The sequence below is a fragment of the Falco naumanni genome, chromosome 3 (genome assembly GCF_017639655.2).
Source record: "Falco naumanni isolate bFalNau1 chromosome 3, bFalNau1.pat, whole genome shotgun sequence".
Taxonomy (NCBI): Eukaryota; Metazoa; Chordata; class Aves; order Falconiformes; family Falconidae; genus Falco; species Falco naumanni.
The window spans coordinates 65520133-65544373 of NC_054056.1; the positions used below are offsets into that span (position 1 = coordinate 65520133).

At 44.2% G+C, this 24241-nt stretch overlaps 1 protein-coding gene across 2 annotated transcripts in view; it reads left to right on the forward strand.

Moving 5' to 3' along the window:
* The window catches only part of CABLES1 (Cdk5 and Abl enzyme substrate 1), a 74252-nt gene extending 61729 nt beyond the window's left edge, over positions 1 to 12523 (forward strand). For both annotated transcript variants that reach the window (XM_040586114.1, XM_040586113.1), the window contains 3 exons: positions 7134 to 7240; positions 8171 to 8378; positions 9969 to 12523. In XM_040586114.1, the coding sequence (XP_040442048.1) occupies positions 7134 to 7240; positions 8171 to 8378; positions 9969 to 10109 (456 nt within the window). In that variant the 3' untranslated portion in view covers positions 10110 to 12523. The remainder of the gene's footprint in view (positions 1 to 7133; positions 7241 to 8170; positions 8379 to 9968) is intronic.
* Positions 12524 to 24241: the final 11718 nt, after the last annotated feature.

The window sequence follows — 24241 nt, forward strand, 5'->3', positions numbered from 1 at the left end:
TACTTGGCCAGCATTTAGCATTAATGCTTGGCAGCTGCGAGCTTGTAGATGTTCCCTCCCCCCCTCAACCCTTACGGGTGTCAGAGCAATTAATGGGGGGAAGGTGTGCGAGAGGAACGGGAACACGTGGTGGTGCAGATTGAGCGAGGTGGGAAGCCGGGCTGCGAGGCTGACCGTGGGATAAAGCTACGTGGACAGATACTACTCCTGGGAGCTGGCTCGTGGTTTGCAGGCCAGGATTTCTCCACTGGTAACGCTCAGTTGAGGTCTGTGTGAATGTTGCATCAGTAAACACCGCAGGCCTTATCCTGAGGCATAAAATGGACAAAATGTGTGGTCGGTCTTGGATTTCGCTCTGAAATAACTTGCAGTTAGCACAGGACACGTTCCCTCCGTTTTTGTGGAGCCTGAGGTTGTTGTCACTGACATGGGTTTTATAGTCATGTAACTTTACCGAGCTGAATTAGTCCTGACTTGCAGAGGATTTTTAACTGCAAGCCCTCAGCTGTTTTCAAGGAGTAGCTGAGCTTCCTCATTGAAGATAGCTGCAGGGAAGGAGGAGCACTTTGGGTTTGGTTTTTTTTTTTTTGTTGAGGTGAAATTCCTGGCTTCAAAGAATATACACTTCACTGCCGCATGTCTGAGAGTAATGCCCACAAACAGCCTGTCGGGATGATTCTGAAAAAGCAGCTTCAGTACTTTCCCAACACAAACTCTATGGCTTGTTTTAATTGTATTAGTCATACTTAAATTCTGGTCTACCCTGGAGAATTCATTTCGCTTTGTGTTGTCTTTGTAGGAGAGTCTACAATCTCTGCTGCGATATAAACAGTAAGAGGTAGAAAAATTTTATGCTGGGGGGCAGGGGAAGGAGGGAAACATCATGTCATAGTTAACAGATGTCTTCCTGGCTGATACTGCTAAAACAGGAATTCTTGCAGATTCTTAAATCTCTCTAGAATAGGAGCTTTATCTACCAGACAGAGCAGTAATTTCTCTGCTAGAATCTCATGTCAACCAGCGTACATCCAGACCCGTCAGTGCCTCTCTGGCCTCCCTGCATTCTTGCCAGCAGAAACAAACTCCTTCCATGCAGAAGGAGGAAAACTCACTCTGCAACAGAGCTGAGGCTGACCCTGCAGTCCTGCTTTTGTTGGTAACACAGAAACACAGGAGTGTGTTAGCTGGCTGCTATGCACTGCTGAAACTTGCAGCAAAAGAAGAAAAGGCCAGATCAGTAGCTTCTTGACTTTGAGTGACCCTTCTGTAATAACATCCATGCAATATCCATCTATCCATGCCCAAGGGATAGACTTGGAGATGGTTTGGGTACTTAACAACAATTTCAGTGTATTGGTTTAATTATGTCAAAACAAATTGACGTCTCTACACCATCAGTAAAAAAAAGTGTTGCAGATATCTGCAGTGCTCTTGCAGCAGGCTGTCAGCCTGCATTTGCCAGGTACTGCACTAGTGTCGAGCACAGCCAGGCTGCATTATGAAATATTAGTCCTCCGATGTGATTTTAAAATTAGAACTGCTTGCTGCCCTGGCCATGTAGTCTAACAAAAGCCCTGCATGATGATATAGCGCATTCAGTCTCTCGCTCTCCTGTTCTGTCCTTCACGAGGAGCATCAAGGTCAGGAGTACTTTGCTACAGCCAGCGTCCTTCGGTGCTGTCACCCTATTCTTCAGGCTGCTTCCGTAGTTGTAAATCAGGCATCTCCAAACTGCTTTTTTATCAGCTGCTGACCTTGTACCCAAAAGTCTCAGGGAGAAGAGTATTGTAGTGCTGGTATATATTCATATTTAAACCCTGTGGTCTATGCTTTTGATGCTATATTTGGCTGAGACTCCAATAAATGACTATTTTGTAACGGTAGCACACTGTATTAATTGAGGATGATTCCAGTGTGTTAACCGTATAAAATAAACTGGCGCCCTTCCATGCGCTTTAATTCACAGAGGTAGTTTTGAGATTGTTTTGTGAAATTCAAAATCTTTCAGTTTAAGATCCTTGAAAGTTAATAACTTTGTAACAACAGAAACACTTTCTTTTAGTCTTCCTTTTCCTTTTTTTTTTGGGGGGGGGGTGGTTCTTTTAGATTATAAATAAGGAATTGCTACCATTTTCCATCACCATTTTAAGTCTCTGCTCTATCAGGATTTCCCATATATATGCATCTTGAGCCATAACTATATAAATTAGGTTGCTGACAGTTTATAACTACATAGCTGGTCACCTATAGTATGCATTAAGGTACCCAGGCAGTGCAGTCATTTGAGTGTTTTCATTTGTTATGTGGTTGAGAACTTACCATTGACCTACTGAAGGTCTGTTAAAGGCATCAGTCTTCTGTCTGCGTTATGTGAAGTAGGTTTTTCAGGGGTACACAGTAATGACAGCTGAAGAGAGCCTATCATGTATCTTTCATTTTATTCACCTATTCTATTCTGATTTTATCCTCCTTAAGCAGGAGATGCAGGCATCCAAGGCTAGATCATCTTTTACTGGTAGCGTGCCAAAGTAGGATTTATTTTCAACAATATTTCATCTTGCCAGTCTTCCCAACCATTTCAGGCATCCTTCCTCCTCCTGTATTTATGAAACTATATATACAGCTTTCCTATGAGAAAGCAGCTGCTTGAAAACGCTTGTGAATAACACACAAACTAACCTCCAAGTTCAAAACTGCCAGTCATGCAAAAAAATGTGTACAGATTTTGGCCAAAGCATTCATCATGTTCTCCAGGCATCTGTCAGCTACCATATATCAAGGCTTTCATTTGTCTTGTGCAACTTGCATCGCCAAACTAAAATACGCACGCACAGATTTGTATACAGAGGATGTGAACAGAGCTCATGAAAAAGTATTGCTGAATACTGAAGTGAAATGTGTTTTGTGCAAATAAGCTGTGAGAAACAAGACAGACGTTTGTGGATGACAGAAGTTGCAAACATTCGAGATTAGAGTATGAGACAGTTTGGTAGTTCCCAGTGCCTTGCTCATGTGTCTGACAGTTCTGGGAGTGCAGGGTGCCTGCCTGGTAGGGAGTAACGTTATGTATAAGAAAGCATGTTTGGATAGAAAAATGCTGTGCTCCTTTTAGGGGGAAATATTTGCAAACCCTTCATAAAATTTGGGGCATCGGTGTTGAACGGTTCTCCTACACAGGCAGTACCAGAATTGTTCCGGACAGACAAAGATCCATGCCATTTACAGTCATGTCTTCTCAACATGGCAGCTTCGTTTGGGACTCGCAGGCAGCTCAAGTGCAATGAAATGGCCTAAAACAGAGAAGCGTGAACACTGAGCAGGGAGCAGGCAGCAAAGGATGAAGTTAGGTCAGAACCCTTCCATCTCATATCCCAGCTGGTCCTTGTGGGTCACTGGGCCACCCCAGAGGTTTCCTCTGCTCCATCCCTCGTGGGCAGGGGCAGCAGTGAGTGGGGGGCTGCTGCTTGGTGCCGAGCCATTTGCAGAGTGCAGGAATTGCCCTGGGCAGGAGCAGGGTCGGGGACCAGGATTTCATGTAGCCTCATGAGTGCTGTGCCCCAGCCCCAGCGTGACAGCAAGAGGGGTGCTCGAGTACCTGGTCAGAAACAGCTAGCAGGGGTGACTCATTTGATCACTCAACAGACACTAATACAGCATTGCTTTTAAGTTACCTGTCAACAGATACTCTTTTATTTTTGCTGCCTGCCTCTGTGGTGGTCAGGGTTCCACATGCATGCATTTCTATAGGCAGCAGCTGGGCAAACAGGGTCCCGCTGCCCAGACAAAGTCAGGCTTCTGCAGCAGTTGCGGGGGTGGGGGGAAATCAAAGCAGGGGGGGTGGGGGTGGGGGGTGTGCGATGGGGTGAAGAAGTCGCACAATTCCTTTTCTTGAGAATAAGGGCAGCTAGCTGAGCTCTCCAGCATGGCACTGACAAGATGAGACAGCTGCCTTAGAGCCAGTGTGTTCAAACATGCTGCCGTTATCCTGTTACATGAATCAAAACCAGCACGCACCAGCTTTCATCTGGATTTCATTATTGTGATTTATATCATAGAGACTGTTGTCTCACAGGAAACAGCAGTATTCAGGGTTGGGGAGGAGAATCTTATCAACAGGACAAAACTGATAAATCTCCGCAATTAAAAATAGCCGTACCTCCTTACCATTTTCAGTTTTAAGCCATCTGCTTAGTCTCAAGCCTCTAAGTGCTTCGCTTTAAAGAAAATTTTAAAAAAGCGCTTTTCTCCTTCTAAAGGGAATTTAGCTGAATTCTGGCACTTCTCCCACGGGCTGGAGGAGTCCCAGGTAAGACAGACGGTGCCTGCAGAGCAGCCGTGGGGAAAGGTGCGCCCCGGGGGGTGCTGCTGCTGTGCGCCAGAGCCCAGGGCTCCCTTCGCCTCTGCACAGTCACCCCCAGAGCTGGAGTCACGCTGGCACCTACTTGTTAGACACGAAGATGACTGAAACTTGCTGTCTGGCATAATTTCTGTGCAGCCCTTACAGCTGAGTCTGGAGGATGGTCAAGGTCCTCCCTCCGCTGCAGTGCCCTTTCCGCTGCAGAGGGGTTTCTGTCCTTTGTGTGAGGTTCCTGTGTGATTGCATCCTCCTCTGTGCAAGGGAAGGTGATAACCTGGAGAGAGCCAAAGGCAAGTCTGCCAGAAAAATCCATGATGCTTTGAGGGAGATAATCAAGATAAACCTAAAGAGCTCTGAGGTAATGGAGAGCGAACAACAGGCAGTTAGGTTTGCAGTGAAGCATGAAATAAGGTGTCATGTAGCTTTGCACAGTAACACCGAGCTCTCTCTTTCGAGGATTGCCTAAGACATCCAGAAAATGCTGGTAGTAACAGAAATCATCTTAGTAGTGGGTAGCCCTTAGATGCTACTGAGCATCTCTTGACTCTGTAAGAGCAGCATTGACCGATGTTTCTGTACTTCGAGTAGCAGATGGTGCTGGTCTAAATTATGTTATGTGGCTCGTTTCAATAGTCCTCTTGTAACAGTACTAAGAGGAACCCTCTTAATAACACATGAAACTCCAGCATATCTGTGTGCCAGGTGAGATGAAGCACATGAGAAGCTGTCTGCAACGACGTGCATGGGTGCGTGCTTAGGTGCAGCCAACCTCTCCGAGATTAAAACCAGGCAGACCCACATATCCATTTGAAGCCTTTCGCTCCAACCCCAGGTAGGGCAAGGTTTCTCCTCCCTGGCTTTTCCTCTTTTATTCAGGCATGATAGCACATTGCCTGCATCAGCATCAAGACAGCATATAAATTCTTAACCTCAGTGGCCCTGCCGTGTCTGCCTGGACCCAAGCTCGAGCTTATCTGTGCGCATGCAGGGCAGCAGAGGTGGCTGAAGAGGGTTGATGTGGCTTCCTCCTTTTTGGTGGTTTCTGGAAGCTTTTCTTAATAGGACTGAATTTCCTTAATAAATTATCCTTTTCACTGAGCAAAAATTGGACTAGCGCATAACACGTAACTGTGTTGGAGGGGACTCACAAGCGTTTATACACAGGACAGCAGCAGGAGACTTGTGTGTGATGTGCCCAGCAGAATTACCTGCCAGGATGTAGTGGGGAGCAATTTATCTGGACAGATGATGCTTCTCACACTGCAAATCAAATAGCAGTGGCTCACATTATAAAACATGTGTATGACCGTAACAACACCCCATGGCAAGAAGTTGTGTTTTTCCTCTCTGTTACAGTATGTTTACCTCAAATACTGCTGTGCGCTACTCAGGGGAAACACATGCTCTGCTTTCTTTTAAATTACTGTAATTATCCATTATTTCAGTTTCGTGTTCCCTTCATGCTCATTTTGGATCTAGACAAGAACAATGTCAGATAACAAGAGCTGTCAGATTGCTGTCTAGAGCCGTTACACTCTCTTCTCCCCAAGCCGTTCCATATACTATTTTAATTATTAAAAAAACCTGCAAGCATATGCTGTCAGCCTTCTTGGCTGATTCAGATTCCCATGGGGATATAATACAGCGATAAAGGCATAACACACGACAAGTGTTTTGCGTGCCTTTTTCCACCTCTTGTTGTTTAGCGGTGACAGCCCTTTACTATAATATAGGTTGATCATAAACAGCAACTGGAAGGGAAAAACTACTTTACTGGAAGGAGAATGCACTGCCCTGCAGACTGCTGCTCTCCCACTGCCCATGCTGGGAGCTGGCTGGGAGCTGGGTGCCTGGGGACGAGGTTGTCCCCTAGCTGCATAAGCTGGGGCTCTTCTCTGCTTCTGTCCAAGGGGCAGAACAGCCAAAGCCAGGAAGAGAATTGACACATCCCCAAAATGAAGGTTGGTTTGGTCAGCTGATAGATTTCGGCCAGGTGAGTGGTGACAGAGAATTTGGGCAAAATGCTACCGGAACGAAGACTGAGGGAACAAGAGAAGTGCTGTGTATCTGTAGATGTGAGTGCTGGCATTGCAGTACTGGCCAGGAGGACTCTGCTATTTGGGGGAATTATTTAGGTTGTGATGAAAAAGAACAGGACGCTCAACATAAAGGAAATAGACTGTATGCTTGAAACGTTGTCCCAGCTCAACGTTTTTTTGTCCACTTACTGCCTAACTTATGATGGCATTACTATCTCACACTCTGCTGAATGACCTGCCACATAGGCTAATTGCCTAATTACTAATTACCATTTTATCACAAATGCATGCTATGGCAGTGAAGAATCTGTGCCAGTGGTTCCTTTGAAGAATCATTTGGAGAGAAACTGACAGTATGTCCCGAACCGAATGGAGATAGGCACACAAAATCTGGTCATCAGCTCAGTTACTGTGATTTGGTTTTGTTTGGGTTTTTTGTTTAGCAAGATGTCATCCACCTACATGTAGCTTAAATTCACTCTTACGGATACGTGGAAGATCTTGATGAGGTATGTGTTATTCAAGGCTTGTGCTGTACAGTCATCTCAGATTTCAGGTCACTTGTTCTGACAGAGCAGTCACAAACAAATTGTTGCCTTAATTCAGACTTAATTTTCCCCTCTACTGAAAGCGCTGGGACTGACTGGCGCTTGTTAGGTACTCCTTGCTTTTGGGAATTGAGTCATCTTGTTGGTTACAAACTAAAAGAGTAACTCTCTCTTGACCATGTGTTACAGACCACAGTCATAGACTACGTGAAGCCATCAGATCTCAAGAAGGACATGAATGAGACTTTTAAGGAGAAGTTCCCTCACATCAAGTTAACCCTTAGTAAAATAAGAAGGTATGTTGCAAAGCTTGGTAAGGCTGCAACATGATGCATCTGTCTCACGTTTCAGTGCAGTTGCTGCCATGTATGAGGGGAGACACAGCACTGATTGATCTTCAGGAGCCGTGACCGGTAGAGGTGCAGAATAAATCAAATGATTGCTTTAATTAGTGGGCTGAGTAAACAAGATAGGGGAATGTACAAACACGCATTGGTCAGGTGTCAAATGCAGCATATAATGAGATGAGGATGCAAGCTGGGCATGCACTGTACTAAAACACCCAGAAAAATAACACAACAGTCTCTAAGCTCGTGCCACTTAGCTTAGAAGGAGACTGAGGAAAGAGAAATGTTGACTTTTGTGCCTTGTCCAGAGAGCATGGCCAGAAGCAAAAACAGTGGTCAGCTTCACAGCAAAGCTGTAGTATTTCATCACTGTTTCCAGGCTAGCAGGCTCAACGTACAGCTTCACTGAAATAATGATAATTTCATTTGACCGAAGTGGCCAGGATACTGAGTCATGTTGCTCTGTAACCAGAAAATACTGCAGTACGTGGAAAGCCTGTGAGTTTGGATTTGCCCAACCATAACCAGCAGCAAAGCTCCATATAGAGCACCAGCAATCAAGCTGTTGTTACTAAATAAATTGTGTGGAGCTTAAGACCTCTGATGAAATACTGTTACTAAAAATGTCAGAGCTTTTCAGTTGCTTTTGTAGTTTGACACAACTATGTGTTGGGGGCAGTGAGGGGGAAGAGTGAGGTCAAAATGCACCATGAAATGTGTACCCAAAACAGAGCATAAAGATACCTGCCCAGTAAATTACGTTTTTCTTTTCTCCTCCACTTGACTAAGCAGGAATCTATGAAAAGATGACACTTGGGATGAAATGAGAAATGTTTTAAGACACAGCTCACAGCATACTTGTCTGGTCTCTTTACTCAGCTTGAAGAGAGAAATGCGCAAGCTTGCTCAAGAAGAATGTGGTTTTGAAGAGCCCACAGTGGCCATGGCCTTTGTCTACTTTGAGAAGCTCGCTCTCAAGGGGAAGCTGAACAAGCAAAATAGAAAGCTTTGTGCTGGAGCCTGTGTTCTTTTAGCAGCCAAAATTGGCAGTGACCTCAGAAAACATGAAGTCAAGCATCTTATAGATGTACGTATCCATAGGTTACCAGTGTTCCTTCTTCGTGAAGTGCCAGTGTGTGCTCTACACAAGCCCGCTTGTCAGTAGTCACGTTTTCCTCTAGGTTTCCAGCTGTACAGCCAGCTAAATACGGGGGTTTTTTTCACATTTATAAGGAAGTAGTACTGATCAACGTTACTGCAGAGGCGAGGGAAGCTCTTTTGATGTGTTTGAAGACCCTGGTGTCGTATACTGTGAGGTCTGAGAAGTATCTGACCACCATTCTGTCAGTACAAGTTAAAAGTTAACTCTCAGGAAATTAATTTTGTTTTTAATTATGTTTTCAAGAGTGCCAGTAAGGACTCTCCTTTGAGAGGTAAATGCAGATACTAATTCCAGAGGGAGTCTAATAGACTACCAAGTTTGTATTTCTTTCATCAAGTTAAGCTTTTGGGAAAGAAAACTTAAAAGAAGTGTTTGCATTAGAAAACCTCACCCCAGCGTATTTTTTTGTAGAGTACAGTGTTTGGTCTTTCACCTACTTCATGTGAAAGAGTTAACAGGGGGGAGCGTTGTTCCATAATCCTTCACCAGCACTGAGATACCAATCTGATTTAATGCTGCAGAAGTTAGGCAGGTAGCTGAGCACTTGGCTACAACCAGCTCACTCAGTTCAGGAGACGGGAACTTGGCTGGGGGCCGGGACTGGACTCATGCCCTTCTGCCACAGTCACAGAGCTGGGCTGACAGTTTGTTAGAAAGCCCTCTGAACAACCAGAAAAAAAATCAACCCAGTGGGAGCTGGAAGATCTGGCCTCTCTTGCTATCCTGAATCATCATTCCGTCCTTAAGACACATTGAGCTTTTCAGTGGACCCAGTGGGCAGAGAAGTAGCAAGCCAGGGAGATCATAAGAAGAGGTTGTGGAGAGGGGGGCTAAATATCCCTGAACAGCTGCTTGCCTACTTGTAGCATCCGAATCCAGTGAAAACAGCAGAGCAGATGGGAGGTTTAGTATGTTACAGCAGAAAGCCAACTATAAAACCCATTTCATCCCCCTTGAGGAGAGTAGTTTCTGTTACTCACTGTTCTTAGGGTTGTTGAAGATGACATCCTCTGCCTCTGAGGTATTAAGATCAAATGTATCTAATTGCAGCAGAAATAATTTTCCCAATAGGGTGTTGTAACACAGACTGATGCTGAAAGCAAAATCAGTGTTTTCAAGCAGTGCAGGAAGTTTGTGGGCAGTTAGGAGGTGCATGCCTTCCATTACACAAGTGATTTCAATGTTTGTGTGAAGCCAGGAGTTCCCTCTTCCTGCAGTGATAATCACTGTGGTCATTAGGAGATGTATCTGCTGGAGATGGAATGAGTGAAATGACGAACACGTCAGAAATAGCATGGCTGGCTGAGCTTTGTGAGTTCACAGTAAGGAGTCAGTACATCCAGTTCATCCCGCTCTCATTTTCTAAACCTAGAGCCATGCAAGGCCAGCAGCGCAGAGGTTTAATGACAGCAGCACGCACGTTTTGAATAATGTTATCTTTAAGAAAGCACTAGAAAGTCAAATCCTCATTCACTTTTTTCTTTTCTTTCTTTTTCTACTTGCCTGTCACTGCAGAAACTGGAAGAGAAGTTCCGGCTGAACAGGCGAGAGCTGATCGCCTTCGAGTTCCCGGTGCTGGTGGCCTTGGAATTTGCTCTCCACCTTCCTGAGCATGAAGTGATGCCACACTACAGACGCTTGGTGCAGAACTCCTAGCACTGGCTGCCCTGCGGGGAAGGGGCTCCCGACTGTTCCCGCTTGGCTCTCCTGAGCCACAGTTACTACTGGAAATGCAAAATCAGACTCCTAACGCTTCACTCTCTCTCCTCAAAACAGTTTTTCTGGCAACATATAGCAAACACTGCATCAATGTAAGACTCTCAGCTTGGACAAATTCACGTATCGTTACTTTCTCAAAGCAGGTGAAGACTGAGCTGTTGGTAAATGGTTAATGTGCTGAAACTGGGTGGCGACTGAGCCTACCTGTGGGGACTGCAGCTATAAAAGGTGGCAAAAATTGGAAGGGCAGCCTCCGTGACCACCCCTCTCTCCATCACACAAACCCTGGAAGCCCACGTGAGTGCATTCTCATAGTGCTTTTTCTACAGACCTGCTGCAACTTCCAAGAGGACTTCTTAAAGTGAAAAAGCTTTTAAAGAGGATATCTTCACTGTGTCAAAAAGAATGTGCCAATCTATTTTTGTATCAGCAATTGAAAGTGCACTTTCTCCTGTGGGGTGTTTGTGTGTGTATCCGTGTGTGTGTGTGTGTGCGCAACACTGAACTGATCTCAGTCCAGGTGGTTGGCTTAGCTGTTTCCGAGTGCATCAGTTACCGATGGCGAAGATCAAGGTGACCTTACGTGTTTACTTCTTGAAAAATGTAACTACTGGAAAAGTGTTAAATGGGATCATTTTTGGACACTTGGTTTTTTTATTCTCTGATCTTTCCAGCATTGTACCTTTGAAAGGATTACACCACTGCTACTATGAGAGAAGGATCAGCAACTGACTTTAAGTTTTCAGCCATGTTTGTGATAAAGATGAAAGCATTAGTATGGGATTTCCATGTCATGTTTTTTAAAAATATTTTGTGTTAAGCCACATGCATATTTTTAACCTTCGCACTTTTCCCACTGTGGAGATGGTTAGACTTGCACTCTGTAGTGTTGTATTTCTGTGCTCTATGTTAGAGTGCGTAATAAGCACATTTGTTGTGCTCTATCTTAAAACAGTGTTTTATTAAAAAAAAAAAAAAAGAGTAGGGCTCAGCAGTATAACAGGTGTCTTAAGGCTCCAACAGCAGGGGCATCAGCTATTAAACTTTTGGTTTTTAAGAGAATTGACTGTGCAAAACCTAAAATCAGTGCCCATTGAAGTTAGAGGTCCAGTTCCTTTAGACTTTTCAGTACTGGAGTTTTACAGTAAAACTTCTTGCAGCTTCCCTGCTTCTGACTGGACACCCAGAAGGCTGGAGAGTTTCATCCAAGCTCCCCAGTGCTACATACACACTAAGCTAGCGCCATGCTTACGGACATTGTTCAATTGCTGTTATCCTGTGGGATTACACCCCTGTCCAATCTTCTCCCACGCTGGTTCACTTAACAAGCCTTGCCCTTGACATGCCCCACATGGATCTGGTAAAGTCAAATATACTTACGTTTATGGTAATTATATAAAATAAATAATAAACTCAGCCATGAGACTTTAGCTGAAGCCTTACCTTTCTTAAGTTTGGGAGTGCTTGCTCAGAGTATGGAAAGGGCTTGTGAGCAGATTGTAGAGAAGTGGGACATACCAGAGGATATAAACACACTAATGCTTACTTTCTTTCGCTCTTACTTTAAACAGTTTTATTATTTCCTTCAGTTAGGCCAGGAAACATCCAGTTTCTTTACCAGCTTTGACTCCTTTAAATTCTAGTATGAAAAACACCTGTGTATGATTGCTCTATAGGATCTGGAAAGGTTACTCATGTCAGGACAAATGGGAATTTGTTTGATGCTATTGCTCTCCCTCCATTTTAAGGGGGAGAGTGACTATGGTAGCTTACAGTTACTATTAATACTTATCTAATTACTGATATAGATACATTCCAACAGGAATAGGGAGGAGGGGGTAAAGAGAAAAGCCTGCACTTAACCTCCCCAGTGCAACACCCCAGGCCGCTGCATCCCACACGTCGTTCAGCCAATTGTGGCGCTAGGGGAGGGGAGCCCTTGCCGGCAGCCTGCTCCCTCCTCCTCCTCCTCTTCGCGGCCCCCGTGCAGCCCAGGGACAGAGGAGCCACGAGCCTGGAGCATGCCTGATGCCTACGGCTGCCCTGCCGGTTCATTCAGTCCCAAAAGGCAGTGTAGTTGACCTACAAGCCAAAACGGTCTGCGGGTTTGCTAGGAGGGCTTCCATCCTTGGCTGCATCCCTTTCCACTGAAGCCGTGTATATACGTTCAAGATTTGCTTCTGATTGCAGAGATCTGTTTCTAATAGTGACCACTCAAGGCTAAGCAGAAGCTTTACTTTTCTGTAAAGGCTTCTACCTTTTGCTTTTGAGTCTTGATTTTTTTTTAATGTTGCTTTATAGTATTGCAGGGAGAAAGCAAATTGTGATTGCAAGATGCAGACTAAAGAATGACAGTCTTACAGTAGTCTTTAGAGACGCTATTGAATCATGCTGTCACATCTTTTGTCTTCTGTGCTGCTACCCAACCCTGATCTACAGTTTACACAGATTTCTGGGATGAAATCTGATTGCTGGAGACTTTCTGCTTTTTTTTATTGTTCCTGTTGTTTTGGGGGCGGGAAAGGGTTTCAAAGTGATGTTCAGTTACAGTTTGAATGTGGAATAAACACTTAAGATGTTGATTATGTTGCACTGTTCACTTAGGAACGTATATAAAGCCATATGATGCTAGGTCTCAGAGCACAAAGCTTGGTCAGTACAATTATGGTTAGGACAACGGGCAGGATTTGCCCCCCTTTTCTCCCCAACCCTGGGAAAATTCAGGCTGAAGTGGTAGAGGAAATCTGTACCAAACAAAAACCATGTTGATTGTTTTTCCTTTGTCTTACATGGTAATGAGTGTTGATTTACAAATGATTTTAGGTTCAACTTCTAATAGTTTGGAAAAATAATCCATTCCATATCATTTGTTCTGTTTTGAAATTATATACTGTACACTCTACCATGCAGAGTTTATTCCTTTTCTAAAAAAATAAATAAAAGTTTAAAAAAAAGCTTGGAAAACCCAGACTCTTTTCCACCAGTGACAGTATGTAAAATGATTCAGTTCGCTCATCTGTATGTGCCTAATGGCTTTGGTTTTGTCTTCCTATAGGACATAAAGCTGCTTATTAAGAAGCCAGCGGTGGGGTTGCCCAAGGGCCCTCGCCGTCTCCTGGCATTCATCTCCCTGCAGAGCCCTCGCTATCAGGATGTTTCCTCCAGCCAAGATCTTGGAACTTCTTCCCAGACCATTCTTTTGGGTTGAGTTTTTTAAGCCCTTTTTTGTAGCACCAGCTCCTCCTCCTGGAGCTGCCAGGCCCTGGTTCTCCCAGTCCAAACCATCAGTGTGCAGAAGGACAAGGCAGAAGCAGGCTCCTCAGCATTGCTCGTGTCTCACAACCCCTTATTCACTGCAGATCTGGGATATGTCATTTTGCTTTAGTCTAGGTGGTAGTAAAATTTACAACTGGCTGCTGTACCAGTTGTAGTTCACAAGCAGCTGCTTCTGCTTGGGAGGTTGAAAGTTCAGTTTTGGACATTTATGTGCCCACACACCCAATTATCCACCACTTGTTGGCATTCAAGCTGGTTTTTTCCACCTAGGACAGCCATTTATTGTGCATTTTCGTTCCACATTAATGAAGATACGCAAAAGGTTTGGCTTCCTACCTCCACTCATCACTGTCTGGGTTCTCCAGAGACCCTCAGCTGTAAATCATATTTGGGGCAATATGAACATTAGCTGGATTTACACAGAGCCCAGAACATACAAATATACAGAAAAAAGCTTTTGGAATCATTTTCCAAAACTACTCACATAACAGGCAATGGCTTCTTTGGGTTAGTTTATAACATCTTTAAATGATACAACTTCAGCTAACTGCTCCAGCCTCCTAAAATAGGAGCCCACAGCATGTGTCTTCCCTGGAAGCAGTGAGTAGTTTGTTAGGAGATAGTAACACTCTCCCACGATGTTAAAGGAGTTTGGCACGAGGCCCCACGTTAAACATTGGAGGGGGAAAAATAAAAAAAAAAAGGTAAAAAGTAGTTCAGCGAGGTGAGACACTGAGCAATCACAGCAGCAATGCCAACATCACTGGCTGAGACTGAAATCTGTCCCGAGTTACACCTTTGGGGAGGGAGGGAGGGAGGGAGGGAGTGTGGGAGGCAGATTTGAACTTGATTTGTTCATTGTCCGTTGTAAACCTTGTAGTGAAAAGGAGAAAAAAAAGAAGAGGAAAAAGAAGCTTCAGGAGCATCCCTTCAAAGTTGCACACAAGCGTAAAGGCCTTTCTGAGATCCCAAACCTGGCTTTTTCCCACCAGCCCCACCGATCCCACACAGCCAGAGCTCCCTGCCTCAGCCCCGGCCTGCTGTCGGGATCCGCGCAGGGGAGAGCTGTCGCTGTAAGAAGAAACCTTGCCCAGACCCCAGCAAATGCCAGGACCAACAGCGAGAGAAGCGACGCGTATTAGTCTGCTGCTGGGAAAGAGCAGGAGCTCTGAGCCTTGAAACGGCCCGTAGACCTTCAAAGCAAGGCGGGGGGGGGGGGGGGGGGGGGGAGGGGGGGGGGGCGAGCAGTTGCAAACACTTCCCCTAGCGAGAGCTAAATATTGGCTATTATCATGAGTTAATTTGCCCTTTCTACATGTTCCTCTAACCTGTCATACACCCCTTTCCATAGTCCCATCATCTTAACCCAGCTGGGACCCTTGCCTCTGCTACACTGATAAGCAGATGCTCCAGGACTTAATTTCTCAAACGAGAAGAAGCCTTCTACTTGGCAGTCAAATTTCATTGGCAACTGATTTACAACTTCTTAAGCTCATGTCAGTATTTCATCTAATGTGAAACTGAAATCTTTCCTCTGTGGAGATTTTGTGATGGGGATGTTCTCAGCAGCAGCTACTAGCCTTAACAAAGTTCTGGCATGTAGTTTGGCGACATACTAAAAGAAGAAAAGAGAGGCAAGAAGCTCCAAGAGCTCCCAAGCACAGTGAAGTGTTGCTTTGGCTAATGTCAGTGGGTATGTCCACTGAGGAAGAAGCGGTGCAAGCCAGGTTTTCAGAACCACTGACGTGAGACCGGAACTTCCCGCATTTTCAGTTCAGCAGCAGGCATGAGCCAGCCTTTATACGCCTCCCTCTTTCCTGCCAAGCACATACAGACACCAAGGGCAAGTTACCTTCCTCCTCGCTGCTGCTTCTACCAGCAGCTGGAGGGTTGTTACTTTCAGAGCTGACTGGGAGAGCAAGAGCATGAAGAGGCAGAAGGGCTCATTTACAAACCAGTATTAACCGCCCTGTGTTCACAAACACAGCCTGGGTTACCAGGAATGGATTCTGTTCATTGATTTAGGAGAGGGAATATTGGGATTTTGGCTTTGTTTTTAGTCTGTGCTTTAGACAAGCTTTCCTTCAGGCTGGAGCCTTGCAGCAAGGAAAGATTTGGAAACATCTGGACTACTGTAAGCCACCTGTTTCTCCTCTGTTACCACACCAATTATTTGTGTTGCCCACACAGCTGCACTGCGCTGAGTTTTTACAAAGGGCAAAGGCATTATATCACAGCGCGAGAACAGCAGGCGCAGCATCAGCTTTTAGTCCCTCACACCAGAAGTCGAACGGGTCGGGTCCCTGTTCTGGTCCCTAAATCTCTGCCCACCTGTTTGTGTATTAGGAACCCCTGGGAGTGCACAGGTCTCAGCTCTTTCCCCTTCTCTCACACTTAGCCAATCGTCACATACACACAAATTAAAATAACAGGCAGATAAGATGGCAAATCTCAACATATTTATAGATTGCTAAAGAAAAAGCAAGCTTACCAAGTGGTAAGCACAAGAGATGCATTGCAAGCTGGTCTGCTTCCCCCTCGCAAGGAGCACGCAGGGCAGCCCTGGCTGGTAAAGCAGCACACTCGTGATGTCCTCCCGACCCCTCCACACCTCAGCAGGGTCTTGACTAAACTGCCATTACAGATGGGGAGGAAAGATAATGCACCAGGAATAGATTCAGAAGAACGCAGAGCTGAACAGTCGGGCAGGCTGTGTGAGAGAGAGAGGAACAGTTCATGAAATTATAAATCTACAGAAAACAATGGGAGCGTGTGGTTTCTGGCAGTATTTTCTGCGGGCAACCAAAGAAGCCTGGTTGTATTTTTTTGTTGTTGTTAAAAAAGATAAAAACCTAATGTAGAAACATAGTAGCTGTAAAGTGTTAAAAAGATGGATAAAGAGCTTTTATTTCTAAACTGCTCTCAACCCACTCAGAGCAAAGATGAATTGTCACCATCTGAGCTGGATTAACAGTCTAGACGGTGCCCCAGTCCCTCCCACTTGCTGGCAGCTGGATGTCCCAGCAGCACAGCACACGTGAACACCCCTAACTGGAGGTCTGAACCCCAGACACCTTCCTCACACCACCCCACATCCGTGGGTGAGATCACAGCCAGCAAGGCAACCGACTCCTGTCGATTCAACTGCCACATGCAGCCCCTTTTAATCGGGAAAGATACTAGCTCTGTCTTCAGTGCAGGGCAGGAGTGCACAGGGGGCCTGGTTCCCACCTGCATACATTGGCTGCTTTTTGGTTGCACGTTGGTGTCAGACCTGGCTGTCAGACCCACTCACCACCCATTTGGCTTTCCTTTACAGGGAAACCCACAGTGCTGGCAAGAAGGGAAGCAAGGGGCCATCACCACGGTTGTCCACATGAGCATCCCTAGAGGAAAAGGGATGTTAATCACATGCCCACCTAAAGAAAGGAAAATTGAAGCAATGATTACCCACTCATCATCATCATCTTCATCATCATCTCTTCTTAAGAAAAGGACCTCTCCTCTCCCACACTAGCTGTGAGAGGACTAAAAGTGTGCTGAACAGCATGCTTGAAATGCAGTTATTAGCAATCTTCCTTCTGCCTTCAAGGCCAAAAGTGAGCTGTTCAGAGAGGGCTAGGTCTGTGCTCCGACCTCCTGTGATGCAACCCACAAGCTACCTGCACTGTAGCTCCTCATGGAGCACAAGCATTTTAACAAAACATCTCAGTATGATTTAGGCATTTCACATGGACAAAGCCCAACACATTTCCAAACATCAGCAGGTTGTTCCAATTTCAGTCTTTTCTAGTTGTGAGCATTTTTTCTAGCCAAAGCTAGACCAACTCAAGCTTATAAGCAATCACAGGGCATTTACATGCACACCTTTCAAAAGCCCAGTGTGCTTTTTGAAGCTCAACATTTAATGCCTGCTCCTGGAGTGACATCCTCCCAGCTATCTTGAAACATCCTCCAATGAGCAACAGAGACTGGACACCAATGAACAACTGGGATATTTCCATGGGCAAAGTTTACAATGCACACAAAGCCAACACCAGAACTTCAAAGTGCTCATCTCCCATGACAACCTGAGAAGTTGATTAACGTTTTCTGAATCCAAGACTCTGCAAACTGTCATCTGCCTTCCAGGGTGACCTGTGTATCATCTTGTTTCTGTACAGGTTGGAGTTGAATTAAGACAACAATCTACACAGAAGAAAAAAAATGACCTTTCTTTGTCCAGAACCCAATCTTTTATTTCCTCTAATCTGAGAAAGAAATACCATGCCAAGTTAGACCTCTACCAGTCAGTGGAGCATACGGGGTAACTACATTCAGATGTACTCTCTAAGGAACATTTCAGATATCACAGTTTAAATTACAGATCATGTAGATGGGTTAAGAACTATGAGATCTTGTTTCTTCTTTTATTCCGTGTTCGGTGCTTCTCACTTGACTGCTGCTGTTTAGCTGTCTGTTTCTTTTTCTTTATTATTTTTTGGTTCACCTTTTATTATTTTAATAAATGCAAAGATAAGCAGAAAGAAGCTGGTGCAGTGCTGGGAGTTGGGTCTGGCTAACTCTTTCACACGGTGCATCCGGAGCTGCAGACTCCAATCTTCATCTGATTTATTTTAAAAGCCTGCTGTGTCCATTAATGGAAAATTGGACTCTGTTCAGGCTGTGATGGTGTCCATGGACAGGAAAATGGAAAGTTTCAGATTAAAGCTGCAGGAGGCCAGGAAGAAAAATATCTGGTGAATGTAATTGATGGTGGCAGCACAATTATTATGCACAAATATTAAAGAAATGGCAGTCTGTGACCCAAAGCAGAGCCTTAGTTAGAAAGATAAAGGAGGGTAGCATGAAAGTCTGCAAGGAAGGCCATGGGCTGAGAAATGGAAATATTCCTCACCAGCAGGAAGCCCAGACACTTTGCAAAATCGATCTTTTGAATGTATATGATACGATATCTATCACTGTGATGTTAAATTTGCTAATCATCCAAGTTATTCTTTCCTTAATTTCTTAAAGATCTGAGACATAGCTGATGACATCTGAACTTCCCCAGTTCACTTTTGTACTCATCACTAGGGTTGAGGAAGTGGTAGGAATCTCAGGGACATCGATCTGTAGTTCATTAAAATAAGCAGCTGAGTAGAGGGAAGAAGTCATGGTAGCAGCCTTTACTGAAGACCTTATCAGACATTGGAGCAGCCCATCAAAGTGTGTGGAAACCCATCTACACCTGGGCTGCTGCTGTCCACGGAGCAGAAGCGTGCAACTGAGCTTAGATCCTAGCAATGGGGTTCTTAAGGGGAAAAACAATAAAAAGCTGGAAAAACAAGCAAAATTGCTGCTCTCAAACCTACTGATTGATTTAATAACAATATTGTCCTCATATGATTTGTTTTGCACTTAGCAGTGTAGCAATAAAGTAAATATTTATTTTTAGCATAACTGTAACTATGGTTATTTATATAAGACTACTATAGAATATAGGAGGAGATGAAACCAGTATGATGAGATGGAAGCATAATGGATTCTACACCAAAAAAACCCACCCCCAAAACTCCAAAACCTTAAAGAGTGCTCCGGCTGAAATCTCATGCCGTGGCCTTGCTTTATTGTTTGCTTTTAAACCATTACATGAAGAATAATGATAGAATTCTATAGCAGGAATATATTTTTGGAGTGGTTCCTATAAGTCCAGATAGACATATCTCCAGCCCATGAAAGAATTTGTCATGAAGTGAGTTCATAAAGTCTCTCAGTGAGACCAACATGAAAGACATTGGCTCTTCCAGAGTATGTTCTCTTCCCTCCTTTCCCTAAAAAACATGAACGCTTGCAAAACCCTTCCAGTCTTTACCTTTGGATGAAGTAATTGAGTGGACTGGGAGCTGGTGCAATATAATATTCCATTATTTCCCTCTTCCCAGCTGAATTCACAGCCTAAGACATTCCCATCAGCACAACCATCTATCTAAGGGAGCTGCATCTAGCCTGAAGCCCGTACAAAGTGAACAGAGTTTCATGATTGATTGGTAAGAAGTTTTAATTTGCATCAGTGTTAAAGAAGATGTGGTTTATTAACTCACAGTGCAGAACACGGTAGCACACCCAAGTTTCCCCCGGTCTAAAAACCTGTGCCCATTTTCCCACGACCCGCTGAAGCCCCACATGCTGGCAGTAAGAGGTTACACAATCATCTCAGCTGTCTCCCACTGCATTTGTGCCTTTAAAACTGACTTTCCATGGTTTCAAAGAGGAGTTTGAACCAGAATGGTGCCCTCATGTCACATCTTCAGAAACAAGAAGAGTGAAAAACATGAGAGAGATTTTGAAGGGAAAGGGGAAGTTAGTTTCTAGCTCTTACACCAATTTCTGTAGCAGGAGGTTAAGGGTTCATCTGTCAAAATTTTCAGTGCCGCTGCCTTTGCACTTCAGCAGTTGCTCTGGTGAACTACACTGCTTTTCTCCAAAGATTTCTGAATCACAGAGGGTTTGTTTTATGAGTTTGTTTGTTTGTTTGTTTTAACCCAAAAGAAAACAATACAGTTGAGTTTTTTCCATCTGAGAGGCTGCGGTAAGCAACTTACCCATACAACACGGCTATTCACAACACAAGCCATTCAATTCTTTGCTCAGCAATTTCAATATTCCACTTTGAATACAGCTGAGCCACACGAAATTCTGTTGTGTAAGGCTCTCCTTGAAAGTAGAGATTTATTTTCTTTGGTTACAGCTCATCAAGTCTTGAGGCTACAACCATCTGTGTTAATCTCTGCACAGTCTGTTCTTATTCATCATCAATAATAAGCCCAAGGAGCACCCATGCTGAAGACAGTATGAACAGACAAGTATAATAAAGAAATAAAAGCTGCCTTGCTGAAATTTTTAGCTTCTGTGTCTATCCTACATCCTAATTCTTTGCATATAACTGGAGACGTTAAATGAGAGAAAACAATTAACTCTGTCCTGAAGGAGCATAATGTTTGAAAGAAAGTTCAACTCCATTTTCCGAGCAGCCATCACTGGAGTGATTTGCAGATCTCAGTCTTTGGCAGTGGGACAGCCAGAAGCAGGATGGCAAAGAGAAGAAGCTGAATGCTGTTTTCTTCTGCCTGCTAAAATTTATTGTGTCTCTTACGCTACAGCTATTGGGGTGTTCTCCCCTATGCTGAAGTTTGCTACACAAGTACACCGGGTCATTCAACTGCTCGCAAGAAAGATCCAGGGCAATGCCTGCATACAACTTTACCTCTAGCTTGATCTCCAGTAACACCGAAAAGGGGTTGGCACGTCTGTCATTCAGCTTAAATGAAGAAACTCACTGTCCTGGTCACGCTAAGCACCCCGGGCAACATGGTGATAACCTTTTTGCTGGCACTGGACTGCCCGCAGGGCTGTAGACTTACGGGGATGGAGGGTCTAAATTAAAATGTCTTCTAATTGCTCTAGCCTGAATGAACTTCATTTGCTAACTCGTGAACTTGTGGAGGTAACTGGCATGTAGGCACAGGGACCCCTCCACTGAGAAGGCAAAAAGTAGGCTGATTCCTAAGCATCAGAAAGGGAGAGATGACTCCTTGAAAGAAGTTTTCCATGCCTTGTTTGAAGCCAAAGCTCATTCCTTGGTGTCCCAGAAGGTGCATGACGGAGAATGAGCAAAAATCCCGTCTGGTTCCCAGCTCCATCCAGGGCTAGAGGGGACAATTAGCAAGGCTGGCTTAGTCTCCACAGCTTTCAAAGGAGGGTCTGAGAAATATTTGCCTTGCAGTGTTTGCCACCCCAGTCAACAAATATTTTCCGTTTTTGTGATGTGACTGCTAGTTACAGCAGCTTAGTTCTTACAGCGGGCATTCACAGATCTCCAGAAGATTTCTGCTCACCAACAACTTCGTGCTTGAACCATAGCCCTTTTAGCAGAAACTTTAACCCCCTTGTTAGTTTATCTGGTCTTAGTGATACTCCTTCTGCACTTAGGTATGGCAAATGGTGTTCCCAGCTCTCCACCTTTCCTTTCCATCTCTGTTGCTTAATGACTTAAGGAGCATAATTCCAAACTACCAGTTTCTCAATGTGAATATCCATTTCCTCCAAACAACATCAAGCCTTCTCCTTATCAGTTTCGAAGAGGTTGTGCTGGAGGCTTGTTTTGTTCAGCCAGCTTGCCTCAGGCAGGCACTGTTCCTACACAGTATCACAAGGCATGGGATGCCTGCAACTCCAGCATAAACAAACTTGTTGGTGCACCAGCTTTCCTCATCGGCAAGGGGTGCAGAAATCAGAAGTTTAAGTGTAAACACGGATCAAAGTCCTGCAGGAAAATGGGCCTTACACCTGCTTCCCAAGAGGTACTGACCCTCAATTACTTGAACCAACATTAAGTCTTAGGGTAGAGCAACCACCTCGTCACCAGCCTCATCTGTAAAATGCAAGTTTGCCTCCCTCGCGAAATGACATTTGCGGGGAGTCAGGAAAGATACGGGACTGCTAATGGCAAACAGCATGAAGAAAAGTTTGAGCACTCTCAGTTCCTGATGTTACACAGCATCTCCTACAGTCATGTCTGTGAATGCAGTCATGGGATTTCATCCATTGCTGGGCAGGAGTGTTCAGAGAGGCTTGCGCCCATTTTGCTATATTCTTCTATATACAAGCTTCTCTATACAGGCAACAAGCTGGCAAAACCGAACAAGTTCTGAGCTATATGTTTTTAAACCTTAAAGACAGAGCATAAGAAAAAATATACTAAGTATGCTTTCAGTGTGGTTTTCAAAGAGGTTTTGTGTATCATCAAATCAAGAACTTAGCATGCCAGCTGGCTACCCCCACCTATTCTGCAAGCCAAGATATTCATTAAAAGGTAGAAGAGCACTGTGTGACTGCTTCCCATCCCAGACAGTAAGGAGGAGGTACACTCCCCACCTCAGTGATCAAGAAGAGACAGCACAACCTTTTCACCAGTGTTCTTCCAAAACATAGTTAATTTTTTAGCAGAAATCAAGGCTTACACAATGCCACTTGCAAAGCATAGTTAGAAAGGGGTTAAGCTTCTCAAACTGGGCAATTAATGTGGAAATGGTTACACAGTCTTCTTCATGGGCTCCTCTAAATCTTTTTGGGACTAAACAGACATGTATTTGTAATATAGCCTAATAAAAAGAACCTATGAATAAGCAACACATTTTTCAGCAGCAACTCTCTCCCCATTTTATTATCTTCTGGTACAAAAGTATTTTGGCTTCAATTTTTTTCAGTCCTGTCCCCAGTCTCCTTCCCCATACGCAGGCCTTCTTTTCAAACAAAATGAGCCTGTCCTTGTGTCTGTCCTCTGGAACAGGATTAAAGTTTCACACTGAGCCTTTTGCCTGGTTCACAGTAGCAGATGATCTGTTTGAAAGCTGTTCATTCAGCTTCTGCTCTGGGCAAGACAAATTTGCTACACAGTTTTCTTCAACCCACCATCTCCTTTAGCTTACAGACAAAACAAAGCTGGAAGAAACCTTTCCTCAGCACCCAGTACAGCTCCCAGCAACTCACTTTTCTCTAGTACTTAATAAAAGCATCCTTTTCAAAACGTGTCAAATATTGACATCATGTTTTTTGAATTCTTCAGATCTTCTTTATTGAATGGGAAACAAGAATGTAAATATTTATACACTCCTCCACCAACTCAGACATAGGTGTTAAAAAGAGCAATAATAAACCAGAACTCTATCCCTTACAAAGCATTTTAATAGGTCCGTTGCTTTTTAAAAAAAATAATTTAAAAAGCTCTTCCTATTGCTTTTTGCTACAACCACTGGCTCTGCAGATTTTCAGCTTCAGTGTTAAACTGGCACTGAAAGATTGGCATAGATTCTCTTCCAACGCAAAGCACGAGCCACACAGCAATAAGCAATAACAGAATTGCTTCAGTGGTAAGCATCAGGTTCATTTAATTCATTTAATAACATTTTCTGCTGGAAGCTATGCCACAGCCTCCAGATCCAAAGATTGTTTTCGAAACAGCATCTCGCCTGCGTTTTAGTAACCCACTTGTAGTCAGCATCCAGCAGCTTTGCTGCTTCAGTCTTCTTTCGATGGCACTTGGCTTTAAGTAGAGGCTTTTTATCATGAAGGCCAGCCACACATGTGAGCCTGACTTTGCAGCATATAATACAAGCCTTGCCCCAAACCAATTACTTTGGGAGAAAAAAAAAAAAAAAAAACAAACAACATTTGGAAAATAAAAGTGTAAGCAAGACAAGATCAAAAGCATATTACGTGATTCAGGACCATCTCTGTCAGAGCAGTTTAACCAAAACCAGTAGGTGTGAAAACGGCATGACAGGACAGTCTCCAGGGACCTGCTGCCTCTCAGAAAGACCAGCACACTCCCATTTCTCTCCCTAGTCTCACATGCCGACAGCCCAAGGACTGGGGAGTGTTCAGACGGTAAGTTCCTTAAATGGCAGATACTGATAAAACCAGAGGTTCTTCCACCATCGAGCTACAGACCATTGCTTTCCATTCCAGCGTTAATTGGTGTTGTTGCGTCTTTGCAATGCAAAGGAACTCCTCCTTCCTCAGAGCTCTGTGTTTGTCACTTTGTATCTTTGACCTGAAAAAAGGTCAATTAGACATAAATAATCTACCCTTGCATATTCCTTTTCTAAATTACTGAATGTAACTATTCACTAGTCTTGCAAGAGCCATCTTGAACTTCTGAGGTTTCTGCTTCCAAGATCATTACAGCAACCCTGAAGCGTGTTTTTAACCATGCGGTGTCCCTGCTTCTGAGGCAGGGCCGGATTAAAGAT